The sequence below is a fragment of the Electrona antarctica genome, assembly GCF_951216825.1.
Source record: "Electrona antarctica genome assembly, chromosome: 8".
Classification (NCBI taxonomy): domain Eukaryota; kingdom Metazoa; phylum Chordata; class Actinopteri; order Myctophiformes; family Myctophidae; genus Electrona; species Electrona antarctica.
Genome location: NC_136789.1, coordinates 43,158,177 through 43,181,337, shown reverse-complemented (window position 1 = coordinate 43,181,337; position 23,161 = coordinate 43,158,177). Strand labels below are relative to the sequence as shown.

The window sequence follows — 23,161 nt, the reverse complement described above, 5'->3', positions numbered from 1 at the left end:
CACTGTGAAACTGTAAGGTCCTCAAATTAGCATTCATTAAATTCGTGTTCTGCCACCCACTTTTGATGATGAATAAAATGTTCATTTATTCCATGTATTTATTTGTATGTAAAACAGCCAATCCATGTTCATCTAATTAGTTAATAGTATACAAATAAAAAATCACACCCGTGTGAGGTGAGGGGCACTCTTATCACCGTGCATCATCATGGCGTAAAATAGACACTATGTCTATTTTCTCAGACACGATGACGTAAAATTCTCCATTCATCGTCAATGGGAATTGAATGTTTGTGTATATAGGACAAAGTTTGTGGACAGACACCAAAAGCTGGATATAGGAGAGGCTAGCACCCCTCAATAAAAAATATTATATTACTGTGTTGCAAATCGCTAAAAACGTAATTATTGTGTATTATCATTTATAGTATTATTTGACAGATTGAGTTGAGAGAAGACATGTTTAAAAATGTGAGAGTTTAATTTGCTTTATTTTACTTACTTTACTTTACTTTCTGATCATCAAACAACAACAGTTGGGCCTGGGGGTAACCCAGGCTTACTCTAAGTGCTCTAGATTTTGTTTAATTATATTGAGAAGTGAGTAAGAGGCGAAATTCATAATAGAAATCCTGTTCATGTGTTTCGATTATTGTATGCAAAGAAAGAAAAGCATGTATGGGGCAGGAGCCTATCTCTTGTTTCTGTAGCGTGAGGCAGCTCTATCATGTACAAGTACACCCCCTGGACTTCATGCTAGTATATCGCAGGGACTTACCCCAAACTAACCCTTGATGCTGAGTGCCTAGCAGGGAGGCACTGGGTTCCATTTTTTCAAAAATAGGCAAATATTTTACAATTTAGGCCTTTAGCAGACGCTCTTAATCCAGAGTGATTTACAGTAAGCAAAAACAAAACATGGTAATACATCAAATGCATACATACATACATAGAATAGTCAACAAGAATCATACGTAAACTAAGAACCTAACAGTGGATTATCTATATAATGAAACAATGCGTATACACTATAGAGTGCTTATACACATGTATACAATTCAAAAATAGTAGATCTACAATCTCACAATGTGTCACAAGACAACACATTGTGAGCTTGTAGATCTACTATTTACAGTCAAAGAGATTTGGTGTAGATGGAAAAAAGGAGGCGCCGCGACCAAGTGTAGACACCTGGATGAGCCAGATCAACAAAGTATAGGGTTTAAGTGGTTAATTTCCTATTGTGTGCCACTGCTGGAAATATAGATGCAACCGGTTCTGCAATCAAAATACTTCTCCCATTTAAAACCATTGATTGATTGATTTATTAACAGTATGCAGAATGGGTACATTTCAAACGAAAGCACAACTCAATACAAAAACGTACTTACTTACTGTGGACGACACCATGATAAAGCATTACACTTGTTTACAAAAGGGTCCACCATTTTCAATTGATCAGAACATTTAGAGACGTACAAATATACACTTCTATATAAGAAAAACGAAAAAATCATCATAAAATCTGTATGTCCACTTAAAGTTTCTCCGTCGTCACATTCTCTACACTGTACCCCCTGCTTGTACATGCCATGATCAAGCCATATCATTGGTTGTGAGAGTACTGTGCGTGCGTGCGAGAGAGAGAGAGAGAGAGGCACCCTACCAGAGAGAGCCACCCTACCCTAAACATCTTGACTTAAAGCACAGCTCAAGACCTACTTATTCCCTCTTGCTTTTAGTTGAGCTTTTGAAATTCTCTGTGCTTTGCTGTGTTTTATGTTCTTTGCCATTGTTTTAATGCCACTTTGTGTTTTGGCTGCCGTTTTATGCTTTGTATTGATTTAATGTTACTTTGTGTTTTTGCTTTTGTTTTAATGCTATTTTATGGTTTTGCTGTTGCTATTCTCTTTTTATTGCTCTGTAAAGCACTTTGCGCTGAATTTATGTCATGAAAGGTGCTATATAAATAACGTTTATTATTATATATTATTATCAAGAGGCTGCTGTACATAACAGGTCCATAAAGTCTGTTCATGGCAAATGTGAGTACAAATGTGACACTGTTGTTGTGTTATGCTAAATTTGTGCTGAAGGTTCTTCTACAGTACCTATACTATGTGTTTCTCTAAAGCAGGGGTGGGCAACTTTGACGATGGCAAGGGCCACTATATTTCCACACTCACTCCAGAGGGCCACTATATTTCCACACTCACTCCAGAGGGTCACTATATTTCCACACTCACTCCAGAGGGCCACAGTGCATATTACTGTCGTAGCAAAAATAGCCGAGCTTGTAGATCGGCTATTTTTGCTATAATTGAATTGAATAGTTTTATTTGCTATTTTTTAATTGGAATCCTGAAAAGTAACCTTTTTATTGAATTTCAAATGCATTTAGTTATAGTTATGTTAACTTTATGAACTGTTAACATAACTACATTGGACACTGAAATCCATACTATATCAGTATTCTGATATTAACATGAGGGCCGCATTAAGTGAGGGTGTGGGGCCGCATGTGGCCCCCGGGCCGCCAGTTGCCCACCCCTGCTCTAAAGAGTGGTCTCTATTAGAGTGAGTGAGAGAAATGTTCCACTTTTTTTTGCAACCTAGTCCGGCAACCGACAGTCTTCTTTTGTTTAAAGTGGGAAATTTGGTGTATAGTAGGATGTTAATGGTAGGATCACATATAAACCCCTATAAAACAAATTGCTCAACACCGACAGTCGGTCAGCAAGTGGATTCATGAATGTATGTATATAGACAATATTTTAGGCCAATAAAAAAAGACTATACCAAATTTCTCACCCCACAAGCCCGGCTGCCGGACTAACCCATTTTTACCCAGTGTCAATTATCTAATGCTGGGCGCTAGCCGTGCTGCGCTTCCTCTGCCAACCTGGGGAGGGTGGCGGACTGACCTCATCGTCCCCAGCTGGAATCGAACCCAGGACCTTCTAGCTGTGAGGCTACAGCACTACCGACTGTGCCACGTGCCCCCCTAACATGTTCCACATTAACAATGAATTAAAGTGTATATATCTACTATCCATGAGTATAAATACATTTCAGAATAACTATGAAATTCTGTATCAAGTTCCCTAAAGATACAGCCTGTGTGACTCACTTACTGTATCCTACTGTCGCAGTGGGCCAGTTTCCTAGAGTTTCCTAGTGTTCTTGGTGAATCTCCGACCCATAAGTCGTTTATCATATTATGTATAGTTTATGCACTGGTGCTCTCTTGAGCTGTCTGAGCAAATTAATCACATTATGGCTAATATGATGCATATGATCTCTGGGTTCAGCAGTGGAGCTAGGTTTATGAATGTGTGTTCAGAAACATAACAGGTGCGACACACACAGCCAAGTGTGGAGTTTATCGTTTCTACAGGACATTTTCACAGATGGTTTCCACTGACAATATACAATTCCTCTGTATGACAATATTCCCCGGAACAGATGGGAGAGGAGGACCGAAAACAACACAAATGACTGCATGGCAATGTATCACATAAAAAGGGCAAGGATTCTAAGCCTATAATTATGCCAAGTATTAAATCCCATTGTTTTCAAGCCAAAAGTAACTCGGAGCCAACAAGGAAAAAGGCTCAACCAAACACAAGCTGAAATCCCAAATATGACTGAAGTGCTATAGACAGAGCAAACCCCAATAGCTTGACTGAGGAGCTACTGTACTTTATGAGCACAGGTATCACAAACAGGTGATCTTGGATCCAAGAGCAAAGAAAAAGAGAGGATAGACGTGTACTTTGCTTTGTGAACAGTAATTCATAACCCAAAAATACAAGAAATCCTTTAATAAATGAGCTTAGCACCTACGCATTTCAACTCCCAGCCTTTTTCGGGGCATAATAATAACAAGAGATCAAAGATAAAACAAGGCTCAGTTACATCCATGGTGCTAGCAATAATGCTTGGCCATGTGGTAGTCTTCATTTGAATTGCATTTTGTACTCCCCTTATAAAAATACCTAGGGCATTGTAGGTTGTTTTGAGTTGTTTTGCTGTTAATTAGTGCTTTTATAGTTTATATATAGAATACAGTTAATTGTACATACTTTAAGTTGTACATCTATTACCCTTGAAAGAGCATTGTGGTCTGCAATTGAGTAAAGTACCTTTATTTGTCTACCGGCAAATAGCTAATAGACCACCATGTCTCCTATAGGTGCTCTTCTGACACTGAAAGCTGGTGCACACGGAAACACACCATCAAGAAATTAATACATTATATGATTTGTGAGGGGTGCTAGCCCCTCCTATGACCAGCTTTGTGTGTCGGTGTGTACCCCATAGCGATGATTTGATGGCTGAGGGCTTCAAAAGGGAGGATAAAAAGTGAGGACGCCAAAAGTGATTGGCTGGAATGTGATGTTTGACGATTTATGATCGATAAGAGTGCCCCTCACGTCACACAAGTGTGATTCCCCCCCCCCCCCCCAATTATTGATGATGATTTGCTCTATAATGTTGTAGGCTACTGTGTCACAAATATTTGTTTTGTTTGTTCCCCAGGCTCATAATATAACAGCATTGTTGTGAGCTGTCACTTGAATTTACAATATATGACCTGAATAATGTGAAACGCATGGGGCAGGCACTATGCCCATTTATCAAAGGCTTTTATTTCTGGGTTTTTGGCCTTGACTACTGATCACAACATAAAGTACCAGTCTAACCTCTCTCTCTCTCTCTCTCTGGTCTTATATTTTAAGTCCTATGGGTGTGGAATGATACTAACACACTGTAGCATTTGTAGGACTTGTGTTAAGCACTCAAATATAACACAAATCAGTTGCCTCTTTCACCTCCCCGACTTTCATATCCTATGAAGAAGTCATTTTATTTCTTATGCCGATACCTCCGCTCTCCACATCCTGAGCCTGATTTATACTCGGTTGCGTGCCAGTGTCGTGCAACAAAAATAGCCGATCTACGAGCTCAAAACGAGCTTGTAAAATGTAGATTGTCTACTTTTAGTGCGTGACATGATGTGCGACCGAGCATAAATCAAGCATTCCTCCGCTTCTTATATTTCCATCCACTCCCGTTTGCCAGAGCCCCTCACAGCACAGCACTCCTGCTGGCTCAAGGTCATGCAATATGAATAACAAATGTGATAGATACCTTCACATTCACCACCCGCTGACCCCAGCTGGAATGGCTGCTGTACTAACTATATGGGTTTCCTCGCTTGTCTGCACACATCGCTAAAATAGCAGCCGTGAAGGTCCTATCTGCCAGACATTTCCTTCGTTTGCCAGTAGGTCAAAGGAATTCCAAAGATTATCGAATAGGCATAGCATCATCAGACAGTTTGACATAAATCACAAGCCCATTTCAACCGAATGCGGGCTTCAGTTTAGAGCAGGGGTAGGCAACCTGCTGCTGTAGAGCCACATGTGGCTCTTAGGCCCTCTCTCGTGGCTCCCAGTTGCTAGGGCAAAGAAGTAGGAAAAGGAATAAGGAATATATATTTTTTTACATTTTAATCATAATTTATTATTGTAGTAGGCATACACTTATTCTTACATTCTCCTATTGTAAATAATAAATAGCCCCCCTTTATTCTCTCATAACACTGGTATGGATCGCTCTCTGGCCGTATCTTTGTCTAATTCTTTTGGTGGTAATATCTTGAGTTTTTATGTAGTTTAATCACACACTGAGAGATCTGTTAAAAGTATCCTGTGGTTTTGTGATGAGTTGATGTTCAGCTGTTTTGAGCAACTGTCTTTGAAAATGTTAGTGTCGCCTAGTATACAGCAGTTCAAATTAAGAAACAAATCATTGAAGGAAAATGAAGAATGTAATAATGCCTGGAGTCGGGACATGTTTGTTTGCTTTCACCGCCAACTCTGCTGGCTTACTGCATGGTATACTTGATCTGCTTTGAGAAATTAGCAAACAATAAAAAAGTATTGTAATATTGAAAGACCAGAAAAATCACGAATAATTCAAGATTGCTTTATTAAAGCAAACATATTTTTGCGGCTCCAGACAGAATTTTAATACATTTTAGGGCCAAAATGGCTCTTTTGATAATAAAGATTGCCTACACCTAGTTTAGAGAAAGGTGGAAAAGAGATTGAATTTAGTTGGCTTTGCCAAAATAAAACTTTAAAGGTATATTCAGTGATTTTACTTAATTCAAATATCACTTATTTTTTATTTTTTTCTGGATAATCCTCCCTACTATAGAGTGTGCTGACCATATAAGGAGTTCCTCCCTGTCCCCAGTGAGCCCCTGGGGTCAAAAAACCCTAGTTTCAGTTTTGGTGGCGGGTGGCAAAGCCTTCATCCAATCAGGATGAGAGGGGCCTTCCTCCAATCATGATCGACTGGGGGCGGGCTTTGGTGCACATGCTGTTGGCCTGTTGCACTTCCCCCCACTGTAGAGCGTGCATGTGCACATTTTGTTACCGGGGCGGACTGGGTGGTTTTCCAAATCACTCAAATCACTGAATGCTCCTTTAAGGTGCTGATGTGGAATTAAGTAGTACTACACCTGTTGTCCACAAACACAGGGCTCCAATTTTGTCGTATCCTTTGGCTGAGCTCACACCTTTCATGCAATTCTGTGCTCGTTGGATGCTCGTTGGATGCATGTTGTGTTGTGTCATGGCCGCCCAATGTATTTCCAATGGAGGTCACATGGTTTGACACAACATTGTGTTGTGTGAGGGGGAGGGGCGGACGACTGCGCCCCTCCCCCTCACACAACACAATGTTGGGTCAAACCATGTGACCTCCATTGGAAATGCATTGGGCCGCTGGGCGGCCATGACACAACACCCAACGAGCACAGAGAATTGCATGAAAGGTGTGAGCTCAGCCTTTACCCGCAGCGCGGCCCGCAATTCAGCCGCTGACCGAAAATTACGAATATAGGAGCTTTCTCTGTCCCTTAATGGTATTTTCGTCCAGCATCACCCGCTATATTTTTTGCCGACACCGGTATTTGCGCATAGAGGTGTGGTCATGGGCGTGTTGGCACGCTTTCCCCTAAATTGCTATTTTGGTCACACACATTTGGGAAAGCGATAGTGGCATTTAAAAGCACCCGTTAGCCATGCCAAATTAGTTTGGTAAAGAGCGGCCACCGCGCGCTTCAATGGAGATGTCCAGGCACAGACTAGTCAGGCTGCCTCATCTCTCCTATATTCATATATATTGCATCTCAGCGGCAGCGGCAGCGGCTATGAAGCAATATAGCACTAACGGGCGACGGTTAAGGGATCTCTTAAAGGGATATCTTAAAGCCAAGACTGGTGATTGGTTAAATCTGCTTTAATTATTGCAACGCCCAAACCACACCTATGCATAATATAACGGGTAACGGAGGTGTTTAAGGGATTTAGACAGGTAACCAAAATACCAACTTTAGTGGGGGAACACCCTTTCCCCACTCCTAAAACCCCAAATAGTGGTTTTAGAGAGATGAGACAAAAATGGAGCCCACAATCCCTTACCATTTAACGTGGTTTATCATTATGTTTTTATTTTTTAATGGACAATAATTAGTAAATCAAGACAACACTTGAGATTAAATTACTAAATATAATTTATCATCTGTCGATTATATTCTAAAGTTATTTTCAATACAAAATGCCTAATTAAAACAGTATTTAAAAAATACTATAATTCAAGTTTAATTATTACTAGCTCACAACATCACGACACGTGTGAGCTTGTAGATCTGATACTTTTGAATATCTAAGTATAAGGTGCACACTGCTTTGACACAGGAGTGATGTCAATGCAGGCGGAGAGCAGTGGTGGAAAAAGTACAGATTTTTTTTTACTTAAGTAAAAGTATCAATACTGCAATGTAGAACTACGACTTGAGTAAAAGTAAAAGTATTGGTATCAAAATGTACTTAAAGTACCAAAAGTAGAAAGTAGGCTACTCATTGTGCAGAATGTCCCATTTCAAGTTTTCAAATGTTTAAACATCTGTTGAAAATGGCAGATCTACAAGATCACAATGTGTCACATCGCAACGCATTGACGCATTGTGAGCTTGTAGATTGGCCATTTTCAAATGGCCAAAATGTATATAGGGCTGAAGTGGTTATTGTATGTTTTGTAATAATAATCAAAGTAACTAGTAACTAAAGTTTTCAATTAAATGTGGATGTAGTGGAGTAAAAGTACAATATTTGCCTCTGAGATGTAGTGGAGTAGAAGTAAAAGTAGCCTATTGGAAATTGGAAATACTCAAGTAAAGTACATATACCTCAGAAGTGTACTTAAGTACAGTACTTAAGTAAATATACTTAGTTACTTTTACACCACTGGCAAAGAGAGATGAATGTCAGATATGCTGATGATTGTGTATTGGACATGCAGGGCATATCATGAAAGTATAATGGGAGATAGCTAGGGCATGACATGTCCTCCATGGGTAGGCTTGGTGAGCTGTGTGCTACTGCTATTCTGCTAATGCACAATGCTGGCTCTGTTTTTTGATTGATTGATTGAAATATTTATTAACAGTTTGCAGAATTACAGTACATTTCGAGCACAAACTCAATACAAAGGCTGTTAACTGTGAGTGGACGACCCAATTAAGCATTACACTTGTTTCCAACAGGGTCCACCATGTTCAATTCATCAAAACATTTAGAGACGTACAAATAGACACTTCTATATAGACAATGGAGGTAAAAAGGTGCTCAGTCTTGAATAAGGCAGAAGCTTTAACCTCATGAACCATAGCCATGTGATGGTGTGTGTTGAGCTTTGTAAATCGGCTAATATTGGCAAAGAGACTCGTTGTAGAGGGGGGGGAAATGAGCTGACCTATCCCTGGGGACCCTGGCTCAATGGTTAAAGGATTTCTTCAGTGACAGACATTAGCAAGGACACTTTTTAAGTGGTGCAACCACTTCCTTAAGTAGCTTTGTGTGTGCCTGGGTGGCTGGCTGTGCCTGAGCACGGAAATTGCATTTGGTTGGTTGTCAGTGTCACTGTTGTGCAGCCTAACATACACATACATATTAACTGTATATATGATGATTCCAGGTGTATCAGTACAGTACAGTAGAGGGACCCCCACACGGTAACTCTGTCATTTCTCGACCGTTTCGGACGCGGGGCGGCTCGCCGGAACCGGGCCGGCACCCTGGGCGCGTTCCTGCGTGTCTGGAAGTTCCGGGGACCCCCCGGGGACTCCCACACGGAGTCGCACCACTTACTTCACACGGGTGTGATTTTTTCTTTTCTATTTGACTAGTAGTGGTTGGGGTGCCACCATAGGAAAATATTACATACATATTATCAATCACCCATCGTTGCTGGGAGATTTGTTTATCACATACCCATATCCTTATTAACAAAGACAATGATAAAATCTTAGAGTATAAATATAATAGAGACGTCACCAAAATGGACATAGGGGCCGAATTTGGTATTGCAGCTCGAGCCAGCGCTGGGCCGTTGACTATCATTGCGCACGTTCATGTTATTGGGGCAATGACACGTGAACGCTATGTTTCATACGTGAACGCGCGCAAATGGCGCAATGATAGTCAACGGCCAGCGCGTTCATGATTTGGCCCAATCCATCCCAGAATGCACTCTGTTCAAGGTTGTCTTTCTTTGTCTCCCTTGGGAGAAATTTGTCTTGGAGACAGAGTCTCCAAGACAAGAGTCTATTGCATACAAATAACAGACACGTTCACATAAGAAAAGGAAAAACACCATGAAACACCCAACATACAAAACAGAGATATTGCACACATTCCCTTGATAAAGTGCAACTAGTCAATAAAGTGCATTCGGCATTCCCTGAATCTCTTATTGAGTCAATAAAGTGCATTCGGCAATCCCTGAATCTCTTATTGAGTCAATAAAGTGCATTCGGCAATCCCTGAATCTCTTATTGAGTCAATAAAGTGCATTCGGCAATCCCTGAATCTCTTATTGAGTCAATAAAGTGCATTCGGCAATCCCTGAATCTCTTATCGAGTCAATAAAGTGCATTCGGCAATCCCTGAATCTTTTATTGAGTCAATAGAGTGCATCCGGCAATCTCTGATTGAGCATTTTGATTGACAGGGAAGGGGAGGGAGTTGACTGAAATCATGGCAGATCATGATGCTGGCGGATGGCCAGTTTGGCCACACCATTGTTGCTACACCATGCAGCCATGAAACCTTTTGAATCGTCTATGCCTGGTCTTCCCAAAAAGTGGGTCGGGACCCATTTGTGGGCCGCGGACACAATGTTATGGGTCCCGTTAGTTTTTAATTCCTACATTTGGTTTTTAAATATTATTATTTCAAAACATTTTCTAAAAACATTCCCAAAAAAGCTAAACCTTTCATGAATGAATAACAAAATCCAATGATTTGTCATGAAGAAATGAAAGAAAAATCTAAGAAATTACATAAATTAGAACAAATATTTAAGAAGTATTGAAAATAGCCGATCTACAAGCTCACAACGTGAGCTTGTAGATGCGTCATGCCGTCATCATCATACATCACATTCCGTGCTCAACCAATCAAATCATCACAACTTTTCTGTCCTCACTTTTGGCTTCAATGTTTGTGTTTACACAGACACCAAAAGATGGGCATAGGAGGATAAAAAATACTTGAGGACAAACAAGTATTGTGATTGGCCGGAATGTGATGATGTATGATGACAAGAGCGCCCCTCACTTCACACAGGTGTGATTTTTTTCTTTTAGCAAAGATGATAACTGTAGTGCTCAAAACTGTATTAGATCATACCTGTGTATCCAAGAATGTCTGGATCTTCATGCTCAGATGAATGGGTAGGGGTGATGTCCTCTTTAATCCCATCATGGTTGTCTGAATGTACTGTACATGTACAAGAATTCACAATCATAATTAATTAGCCGTGAGGTGAGGAAACACAAGACTGGTGGAACGTAACCAAGTACGTTTACTCAAATACAATACTTAAGAACAACTTTGAGGCACTTTTACTTTACATGACTATTTCCATTATTATACTATTACACACTACATATCAGAGGCAAATATTCCACTTTTTAATTTCACTATACAATCATTTGGAGACTTTAGCTACAAGTTACTTTTAGATGGGGATTATTATTATTACCATTCATTATTATTCTTGCAACTCATAATGAGTAGGCCTATACATTTACTTTGATACTGTAAGTATATTTTTTTAAAGTAATCTTTTTTTTAAATGCAGGAGTATTTCTATATTGTGGTTTATTGCTACTTTTACGTTACTAAAACTCGGCACTGTAATTTGTGTGGCACATTTCATACACAAAGCATTTCAAAGTGATTTAAAGGTCTTTAAAGACATAAAAAGGCCTGTTCCTCAGACCAAACAGTAGGGGTTGGCAGTATCAGGGATTATATGCAATCAATGGAAATTGGGAGAAAAAATGTGGGAAGAAATTTAATTACGATTTGGCCTTGAACATTTCAAAGCAGCAGCCAAATGTTACCAGTTTTTCTAAACAGTGAACTGGCAGAGAGCGTCAACTGAGGTTTGTGGGTCCTTTTTAAATTACACCACTAGAGGGTAGTAGCACTCCGTTGTATTGATTGGGTTAGCCGCAATAAAAGGCAAGAGTAACTTAAGTAAGGGTTTGTGTTGGTGGTGGGGCTCTGTTTCTGCTGCTTATTGATTGAATACTTCATTAGTCAGAAATATAAACAGCAGGAGGTACAGTCAGTCAGACATTAAGGCTAAAACAGGGGTCATCGTCATGTTTTCTTGTGGCGGACATACAACATGAGTGGACAATAATATTACCAGGCAGAAACACATAAAGAGACAGCCCTGAATGACCATAACAGGTCTGTAACTCTGAGAGTGTACAAATGGAATCACATTTGTGCTCTCAGAGTTATGGGGGTCCTTATAAATAAATAAAACATTTGAGAACCACTAGTACCACTGCAATAGTGTAGTAAAATAAATCCATGTCATTCTGAAGAAAACCTGGAGACTTGATATTCAGTTATTGGGTATTATGATAAAAATAAAGCATTGTAATTGTCTGTAAAACAAAGTCTAACAAAGCCACAGACAAAGACAAGTGTTTGCCACGGACACATCTGTCTGTGTACGGACATGTTGATGACCCCTGGGCTAAAAGGGTAACACTGGGGACTTGTTTACCATTATTAGGCGACTAATGCATTTTATCATATTTGCTCATCTGCCCAAAACCATGGTGTATCCAGGGCCAGCCCTAGGGGCAGGCGGAACAGTTCCCCACCTAGGGCGCCAGGTCGCTAGGGGCGCTGAGTAGCCCCCAGGGCGTCTTACTGGCGTCTTACTGGTTACTTATTATCATCATCATCATCATTTTATTATAATATATCATTCACTATGAAAACGTGCATTTCCCGTAAGTCCATCCGTCCGTTATGCTGCATTCACATGGAATCAGGCAAGCGGTAGACGGCAAACCAGACTTCATTTTAGTGGACGGGAGCAGGACGGTAAACGGAACAGGACGGCACGGCAGCCAGAACCGGCGACGGTAACGGCAGACGGCATCAATGTTAAAATATTTAATCTTTTTACCGTTCCGTGCCGTCCAGCAGGTATTGCCGTTTGCCGTTTACCGCTTGCCTGATTCCTTGTGAATGCAGCATTAGTCACCCCATGCCTCGTGACATCACGTGACGTGACATCATCAGGAATCTCCATATATGGGCATATATGTAGTCGCGACATAGACGACATCGCCAGGGGCCCTTCCCCATATATGGTCACGCCTCGTAACATCACCCCCCATGCCAAAGCGCCAGCGCTCGCCCAGCAGTCTGCCGTCTGCCTGATTTCTTATTTTGTAAAAATCCTCAGTGATTACAGGAACAGTTGTGGAGTGCTGTTGTGTGTATTCATCATGACGTCAGCACACCGTGGGTTATTTTGACTTGGCTACAGGAAAAGGATGGGCCAGACCATCACAGATGAGCATAACACAACGACAGCAAAACATTCTAAGCATTCTTCATTTTACAGGCTTGTGTGTTATTGAAGGAAAGGTTTTTCACCTGCAACAGTGGCCCCTTGTTTCTGCTGTGATTGTTCTAGTAAGAGTAAGCTGATTAAGAAGACAGTACAGACAACCGATGGCATGATTTTCTATTGGGCCGGCATGCCTTCCAGATCGATCGTCTTGATATTTCTGGAATAGAGAGATAGGACAGAAAGATAGCATTAAGTCAGGCTTGGTTACCGTAAATTGCATGAAATGTGCAGTTTTGTGCAACATCTGATATGTCAGGTTGAGAAATTATGCACAGATCAATGTCGGCTACTGTACATTCACACAGTTCAAAGGTAATTCAATGGTACCATTGGCTGAGAAATTACACAAAGAATATATATGTTTTTATTATTTCTTAGTGATGACTTTCACCTTTGAATTTGAATGTATTTTCGATTCAACAATAACCTGCAGTTTTGTATTCACCCAAATAACAGATACAGTAACAGTCTGGACTGTACAAATCAAGTTATAAGTATAAACGTTACGTGATGTGTTTTTTTTTATTAAAATGTATTAAATTGCTCTATATCCTGTTACAAATTATTGCTATAAAGTGTTTGTTCATTATCAGGGGTATCCCAGTCTCTCCATCTAAACAGAAAATACATTTTCAGGTCACAATACTAATCTCATCCAATCAGGAGAGTTGGACATAGCAACATTGGAACTGGAACAATCAAATTGAAGCTGATCAATTGTTTTTCTCTCCTGAATGGATGCAAATGGCAACCTACCCGACAATGACATTTCTGTGTAAAGAGATGGAGCGACCCCTGTTACAGACTAGAGCACATTTAATTTAGCACAAGACCCAATCAATAAAGTGATGCAGGATGAATTCCCGTTTTCTGCAATTATTTTCAGCAATTCCTCTCACAAATCATAACCATAGTTGCTTCAGGTATGCCTTACATCCACGTTACTAAGGCCCCTGCTGTAACACATCCACTACAGACGAACCAGGCAGACAGATGGGCTTTCATCTGAAGCCCACACTACACACAGTCTGCCTGTTTCAGTCTGATCCAGCCCACACATGCAGGGAGGGAATACACATTGGTACGGATCCAGTTCTGCCTTTCCCACTCCATCTGAACACTTGTGAGGCACAGTATCTTCAATATGTGCTCCTCGTGGGACTCTGTGTGTGTGCGTGCATGCGTGCGTGCGTGCGTGCGTGCGTGCGTGCGTGCGTGCGTTGAACAGTACAGTGCATCTGGGCAAGTTTGTGTAAAGTGAATAGAAATAATTATTTTGTTCCCACCCCTTTGGTGGTGTTTGTCACTGTACCCAGACCCATGTACCCAGACTAAGGGGCAGTGGGCACAATTAATACAGAGCCCGGGGAGCAGTTAACAGATGTTAAGTGTCTTGCTCAGGGACACACACTGAGCGGGCGAGGCCAAGACCTTCTTATTCCCATAAGGCCTCTCTACCCATTCAACTATGGCCACCCCGAACAACACACGTTGCAAGTGTACAGTGTTGTAGACAATCTCACACATTTAAATGCCACACACCAGATTCCCCACACAGACCAACCAGCCTGCTCACTCTTCAGTGGGCCTCGTGATGCGTCTCAGTGACAAGTCCAGGCGGTGGGACGGGAATAGACAGTCAGTCAACTCTACTGATCAGCCATCTGTGATACAAATTGCTTGCAACTGGTGGTGCTTCTCTTTTATGAACCGCCAGATTCCTGGGCTATCTTGGCACCCGATTAGCAGTCTCTCAACTCCATCCCCCACTCCGCTTGGCGTTATTTAAAATGAGTTGAAAAGAACATGGAGTTACTATGCAAGTAGTCTCTCGAGACAGACTGTTGACTCCGTCAAATTCAAGGAAAAGAGGGTGCCGTTTTTCCTTTATTTTATGACGATGGGTTCTCAGATTGCTATGCAAGTAACAACAGTAGAACTAAAAGAAGCCTTTCATAAAAATCTATAATAGTCTACTCATTTTTGTCTTTGCTTATCATCTGTACTTCATTATGATACATGAACATAGTATTAAAAGATCATTTTTTAGTTATTATAAGGATTATATACTGGAGGATATGTTGCATTGAACATGTGATAAGTCATTGTATGTTATACATTTGACTCATTGTACAGTAAACAAGTTTCAATTGTCCTTCTAGTGTGTGTGTGTGTGTGTGTGTGTGTGTGTGTGTGTGTGTGTGTGTGTGTGTGTGTGTGTGTGTGTGTGTGTGTATGTATATTTTATGTATGAGATACACTTTCCTGGACGCCTGGCAGCTGAGGATGAGGTATTTCCCTCTGACCCTGCACATCCTGTAGGCTTACCATTGTGGAAGATAATGAGCTGCGAATGCACCACTCACTGTGTTCATTATCTCCAGCAGGCTGAAGGCATGGGGAGAGAGTATGTTTGTCTCCAGCAGGCTGAAGGCATGGGGAGAGAGTATGTTTTGCGCCCCGTCCGTCCGTCTGTGTGTTCGTCTGTCTGTGTAGCGCTAATATCAATGGGACAGATCAACACGGATCTGTCCCATTGTCCATATTCCATCCTGATTGGCTAAGATGGCCTTCCAAAGTTTGCAGGATTGGTCCACTTTGAACAAAATGCCTCAAATCATGAACACAGCGTGCGGTTTCCATGAAATCTTGCACGCACATTCCCACTAGGCGAGGAAGAAATGCCACTTAAAAACTGTCAGCTTCAAAATGCGGCTGCCTCATGGCGGCACTATAACAGTTACAGGACAATTTGTGTTTTACCTAGAACTGCATCAATCTGTGTAAAGCTTTGTTTGCAACATAGATCTAATCAGTGTAGTGAAACATAAAGCAACATCTGATTTTCTGGATACATTATATAGTAGAGGGTTTTACCCCTTAATTACCAAGCCCAGTCGAATTACGACAACTAGCGCAACATTGATTGACAACATTTTTATCAATGTATTAGAGAATGATATTAAGAGTGGGCTAATAATAAATGACATAAGCGATCATTTGCCTGTATTTGTAACATTCAACAGTCAAATAAAGAGTAAGAAAGAGGAAAATTGTCACAGATATGTTAGGGTAAGAACGGAGGAATCAATAAATAAGTTAAGAAATGACCTCTTAAATGAAGAATGGAAAGGAGTGTATACAGAAGGGGTAAATGATGCATATGAGTCATTTTTGAATTGTTTTCTATACCATTATGATAAACGGTGCCCAATAACACAATGCAGAAATAAGAATAGGTACAATAACAAGCCCTGGATAACAAAAGGTTTACAAAATGCATGCAAAAAGAAAAACAAACTTTATAGAGATTTTATGAAATACAGGACAAAGACGGCTGAAAATAAATACAAGGTGTATAAAAATAAATTGGTAATCATAATGAGACAAGCAAAGAAAGAATACTATAACAAAAGGTTAGAAGAAAACAAAAATAATCTTAAAGGAACTTGGAAAATCTTAAATCAGGTAATAGGGAATAAAAATACATCTACAGAATTGCCCACTTATTTTACTAATGACAACAAGAGAGTGATAGAAAATATAAATGAAGTGGTAAATGAATTCAATTCTTTTTTTGTAAATGTAGGGCCAAGTCTGGCCAATTCCATTCCACAACATGCTGGGCAAAATGATGAAGGGGGAAGTAAAATAATGCAGTCCATGTTTCTAGGAGAAGTGAGTGAAAATGAAATTAAATCAATTGTAGCAAAATCAAAGAACAAAACATCAACTGATTGTGATGGGATAGATATGATCATTGTGAAGAAGACTATTGACTGTATAATTAAACCTTTTAGTTATATCTGTAATCTTTCTTTTAGTACAGGAGTTTTCCCAGACAGGATGAAAATGGCAAAGGTTATACCACTTTTTAAAACAGGAAACAAACATGATTTTACTAATTATAGACCAGTGTCGCTGCTTTCCCAGTTTTCTGAAGTACTTGAAAAACTGTATGTACAAAGATTGGACTCATTTATTGAAAAGAATAACTTACTGAGTGAGAGTCAGTATGGCTTTCGGACCAATCGGTCCACAGCTCTGGCACTCATGAAAATAACCGATGAAATAACAACAGCAATAGATAATCACAAACACACAATAGGTGTCTTTATTGACCTCAAAAAAGCGTTCGACACAATTGATCATACTATTTTAATATCTAAATTGAATAATTATGGGGTAAGAGGTGTAGTTCTAGATTGGTTAATCAGTTACCTTCACAACAGGCAACAATATGTACAGTTGGGGGGTCATAAATCTGATTCCATGAAGCTTGAATGTGGGGTACCACAAGGCTCGGTCTTGGGACCTAAACTTTTTATTTTGTATATTAATGATATTTGTGAAGTGTCAAAGTTAATGCAGTTTGTTTTGTTCGCGGACGACACTAATTTCTTTTGTTCAGGGGATAACTTAAAAAGTGTAGCAGAAAGCATTACAAATGAAATGGTTAAATTAAAAAGGTGGTTTAATAAAAATAAGTTATCATTGAATTTGAAAAAAACCAAGTTTATGATTTTCTCTAATTTGAAAAAGGATGAAATTATTCTCACTATAGATGGAGTGAATATTGAAAGAGTGAATGAATTTAGGTTTTTGGGTGTTATATTAGATGAGAAATTATCATGGAAAAATCATATAGCATATATAAAAGCCAAGGTGGCCAAAAGTCTTTTTATTTTGAACAAAGTAAAATATGATTTGGATACGAATTTATTGAGGATGTTGTATTGTACACTGGTTTTACCATATTTTATTTACTGTTTGGAAGTATGGGGTAACTCATTCAAGAGTAATATGACTCCTTTGATTATGTTACAAAAAAGAGCATTAAGAATCATGTATAAAGAAGATTTCAGAGCACACACCAATAGGCTTTTTATGTTATCAGGTGTTTTGAAAATCATGGATTTGGTAGAATTACGAACATTATTAGTGGGGTTCAGAGCGAAAAACAAATCATTACCAATACAGTTACAGAAGTCATTTGTGTTTAGCTCAGAGGATGAGGACCACAGAAGAAGACATGATTTTAAACATCTGTTCGCTCGGACTACACTAAAACAAATGTGCACTTTTGTTACAGGTATAAAGTTATGGAATTCACAAAACCAGGAGTTGAAGAGTTGTACAACAGTGTTTCAGTTTAAGAAAGTGTTTAAAAAAGAAAAAATGATAAAATATGAATTAGAAGGTTAGATATAAGTGTTATTTTGTTTCCTCGGTGTTGTCTTTGTTTGTTCTCTTGTTGAGCTCCATGTCCTTTGTCTTTGTTGTTTGTTTTTTTTCTTTCTTTTTTGATGTAATCATGTATGGTTGGTGGCAGCATCAATTGGTTGTTGTTTTTTCCTTTTTTCTTTGATGTAATCATGTATGGTTGGTGGCAGCATCAATTAGATGTTTTTTTAGGGGTAGGGGCAGGTATATATAAGATTTATCTTCTTCCTGCTCCTTTTCCTTTCTGTATGGAATATGTAAAAAATAATAAGTACAAAGTAAAAATTAATATGATCATGTAAAACCATAACTGAAATGAAATAAATAAATATGAAATGAAATGAAATGAACATTCCCTACAGGCAAAGGAAAAGCTTTTGCCCTGCATTTTTCATGTAAAAACACGTTTTTGATACTACTCCTTCGAGTATCCAAATTTCACACAAATTTGTACACATGATCTCCATCCATTCCTGATTGACAACTAAAGTTTGCACGACTGGCCCGTTTAGAATAAAATGCCGCAAATCATGAACACAGGCCCGATTGCCCGAGTGAAACTTTGCACGCACATTTCCACTACGTTATGTCACCCTTTTAACATTGCCCTATTATAGTGCCACCAGGAGGCACATTTTTTCCAAACATCACAAACGTTCCTGACCTGGTGGAGACCCGTGCACTTTTTCTAGTTACTATTTTTCTAGTTACTTTTTCTAGTTACTACTTGATCATTGCAGATCAAGTGAAGTGGAACTGCTAAAACTCATGGGTTTCTTTCTTTTCTACCTGTCCCACTCCCACGATTCTGATCCTCTAACAGAATGTCAATATCCAAAAGCAACAGCCACAGGAGTCTTCTTATCGACCAACAGCTCATACAGGATGTGCCAGACCATGAACCGAAGCAGTCTTCACCACTAGTTCCCCACTTTCATTCTCACATGTTCTCTCCTCTTTGCTCCACATTTACTAAGTCATGGAGACAGGCACATGAAATGAAATGCATGTACTAATTGTTGAACTATAGCCTAATGGAATAAAAAAAAGGGCAGGAAAGATCCCAGAATTTGGCAGGAATCAAATAAACCTCAGAAGTAAAAGCAGAAACATGACACTTGTGTATAATTCAGCTCGCAGTCACCAAGAGTGCAATGCAGCTATAAAAAACAATTGGAACCTCTCCCTCCCCAATTTTAGCCGGAAATATTTTTTTTAAGACTTCCGGATGGAATAAATACAACTAAAAAGCAATTAAAATGCTTGTTTCAACCTGTCGCTTACATTTTCTTTACCGCTAAAATTGCAAACATCTGAGAGCAGGGAGGACTAGCTTTACTTTTGGATACGATGTGCGGAAAAAGGTACAGATCTGTACTGTTGGCCACAGTTCACCGGTGTCACACTCTGCCGGCACCCTACAAAGCAGGACCTCAACTCGAAGCTATCGTGGAGGGTGAGGTTCCAAAGAATTAAACTATTAGTCTAATAGTTTACAGTACATAGACAGTACACAGTATTGTGGGGGGTGGACATGTTTTACTCTGTAATCATCCTGATAGTGTGATGGCCTCTCTTTGAAGAGACTATAGACACTGTGCTAAATGAACAAACGAGATGCTTCAGTGTCATCCTTGTGGTAAATCAATTGAGTATGTATTTGTGAACCAATGAGCACCTCTTTGGAGACAAAACGCTGAGTGGAAGCAAGGAGCGCACACACGCACGCACGCACGCACGCACGCACGCACGCACGCACGCACATGCAGGAAGTGTGCATCACTGGTTGCTTTTTACTCAAGTCCAAGTGGACACCATAGCAGGATGCATCTGAGATGAGCATAAAAAGAAATATAAGAGGCAGTCAGGCAGACACTCTTATCTGATATAACAAAGTTAAACACACACCATACATGCAATCAGTTGCTAACCTGTGCTACAAAAGGTCTTGCTAACAAGTAGCATTGACCCCGGACAACAAAGCATCTTCTAGGATGTAAGTGGTTAACTCATAAATAAGACTAAATCATAATACATTCCCAGTACGTCACACTGCAGTCTGTGTCACCTCATAGGAGAGTGATTTCTGGGAGACCTGAGCTAGTGTTGGTGAGGAATGTGTAAAGTGTGAAGAATGCGTCTGTGTGTGACCGTGTAAAGACCGACAGGGAGACAGGTGATGTAGGCTTGTACCACAGACCAGGCTTATGCCACTGTATTAAGGGAGTTAACAGAGTGAGACAGGTTGAGTATTTAAGAGTATGTGTGGATATCTGGGTAGAAGGGCGAGCAGAAACACGCAAGGGTGGCGTATTCAGATTTCATCATTATAAATTCCACAATGACCCCATTGTATCTCTCAATTGTAACCAATTAATCCCTACAGTACATGCTGTACTTGGTACTACGACAAATATAAAAAAATAGTCGGTCAACAAGCACACTATGGGTTGATGTATTATTAAGTATTAAGTATTATTATTACTTATTATGGTGCATAATATTTGAGCGTTCAGGGAATAGTTAAGCTGACTGCTAATATGGATGACAAGCTGAAGAGGTGAGTTTGACCATAGAGAGGCTGCTCAAATGTACCTTTTTGCTGTCCTTTTGGCTTTAGAATGTTTTCAAACTTTCCACTATAATACCACGGACCATTCATAATCAGAACATCCAGACACACCTACTCAACTGGATAAATACTGCTTACAATGACGCAAACCTAAGAACGTTCCTGAAGTGCAGAATCATTTGATGATCATATTAATTCTGACGCAAGTTAAGACATAATGGAAAGGAATATGGGGACAAAGTTATGGCAGCTGTTCTTTCTGTATACATACAGCACCTGTATACCTGTATACAGGTATACAGGTGCAGACCTACAAGCTCGTAGCGCGCCACTCGGTGGCGCGCTATGAGCTTGTAGATCTGCTATTTTTCAATAGCTAAATTATAACAATGCTTAAAACACCAAAAGGGGTTCCCGCCCAAAATGGTTTAAGGTTATTGTAGCAGTCAATTTATATTGGGGGTCGGGAGGGGGCGGGGCGGGGGTCCCGAGACATTGCCAAAGCATTTCCGGGGGTCCCCGGCCAAAAACGTTGAGAACCCCTGTACTAAAGCATTGTCGTGTAGTTTAGTGATTCTCAAACTTTTTAATTTCTTTAAAGTTTGATATACATTATGTCACAGACCCCCATTTGATATTATTTGTATGCCTGAGACCCCAAATCTACACTATATTTTCAATTTTTTTTTTTTATTGAGGTACCATTACACCAAATTCTAATGTTGTCATGAACAAAGAAAACAAATGAGACAAACATAAAAAGGCAGAACAAAACAAAACAAAAGACTTGTCACACTTCATCATAATGTTGCAGGTTTGATTGTTTCATTTGAGTCAAAAATAAATGGGAGATGAGGCTGCCAAATCTTATAGTTTGTTTGTAAGCCAGAACCTGCATTCTCTCAAGTAGGAAAGCTTTACCAGTTCTTCTAGCAATAATTTTGCCCATGGGACCTCTGTCTTTTCCAAAACATTAGAATAAGCTTCTTTTCAACAATAAGTTGTAACACATTTGTTATTTCTGTATGCAGCTCTTGCTCTCAGCGTGCTCTGATACCTTGTACAGACGGTAAGGTTCTGATCAGTACTAGTGATCATTTAACTCAGAGTAAATGGAACCAAATGGACACATACAGTAAGGGTCCATTTGGTTCTGTTTCTACAGTTACAGACCTGTATACAGTAGGTCCATTTGGTTCCTAACTGTCAACCATTTAGCTGGGGACCCCCTGGAAACCCCCTCAAGGACCACTGGGGGTTCCTGGACCACACGTTAAGAACCAATAGTCTACTTGGAGGATAGTATGGGCCTAGTAGTGGATTGATTTCATTATCACCAGGAAAAAGGGAGGAGAGTTAGTCAATATATCCCAGGAGAAAACAGTGCTTATTTCCATTGAACTGCTGTTCAAATATGACATTCAACCCCAATTTCACTGGAGCTCATCCATCCTCTGAACCATCTTGAGATGGTTCCAGACTCTCCAATGATAGAACTATCCACCAACTACAAACACACTCTTTATGTAGTACACTTAATCATTTTTAGAAATATTTCACAATGTTATGTCACAACAAAACGCACAGAGCAAATAATCATTTTTAGAAAGGTTTCAGAATGTTGTCACCACAAAACGCACAGAGCAAATAATCAAGACATTTACCATAGAAATATATATTGCATATCGACATATACTGGCCAGAAATGATTACAGGAATAACTATTACTGGAAAATGTTATAAACTTTTTACAGGCAGAAAATACATAAGTTGAATGCATGAACTTAAGAGCTCACCCTTACAAGCTGTTCTTCACTGAATTAACTGTGTAATGTCTCACAGTTGCTTTACAAATGTTCCATTTCCTCTGTTTCTCATGCCGACCACCTAACCTTACATAAACAATTAAGATAATCAAAAAGAAAAAAAGGAACAAAGAATATGCCAGGCCAGGCCAGCTGATTCCCTGCGAGAGCAATGCCTAATCCGTCTATGATCCGAGAGACACTACATGGACTACAATGTGAGACACTAACGGCAGCGCATACAAATCACCAATGTACCTCTGCAACAGCCAACCACTTTCCTCTGGGTCCTAGGGCTGTACAATTTACTCTCACAGATGAAACTCCACTCATCCGTACCAGTTTATTATTTTGAGATTATTATTGATATAAAGTCCCAAATGTTTGTTCATGTAATTGTTATTTCTCCTGTTTGAAATGTGTAAATGAATTATCAGCTGGTTATAACAATGTTCTCAGAAAGGTACACAAGGACAGGATTTTGATTGTTGTGTTGTTTGTGTATAGAACTTGGTGTAACACTGATCCG

General features: G+C 39.7%; 1 protein-coding gene across 2 annotated transcripts in view; it reads right to left on the bottom strand.

Annotated features, from left to right (window-relative positions):
* Positions 1–23,161, bottom strand: part of LOC306928396 (roundabout homolog 1-like) — a 177,236-nt gene that overhangs the window by 145,570 nt on the left and 8,505 nt on the right. For both annotated transcript variants that reach the window (XM_079508452.1, XM_079508454.1), the window contains exons 3-4: positions 13,056–13,189; positions 10,770–10,859 (exon numbers count right to left, since the gene is read on the bottom strand). In XM_079508452.1, the coding sequence (XP_079364578.1) occupies positions 10,770–10,859; positions 13,056–13,140 (175 nt within the window). In that variant the 5' untranslated portion in view covers positions 13,141–13,189. The remainder of the gene's footprint in view (positions 1–10,769; positions 10,860–13,055; positions 13,190–23,161) is intronic.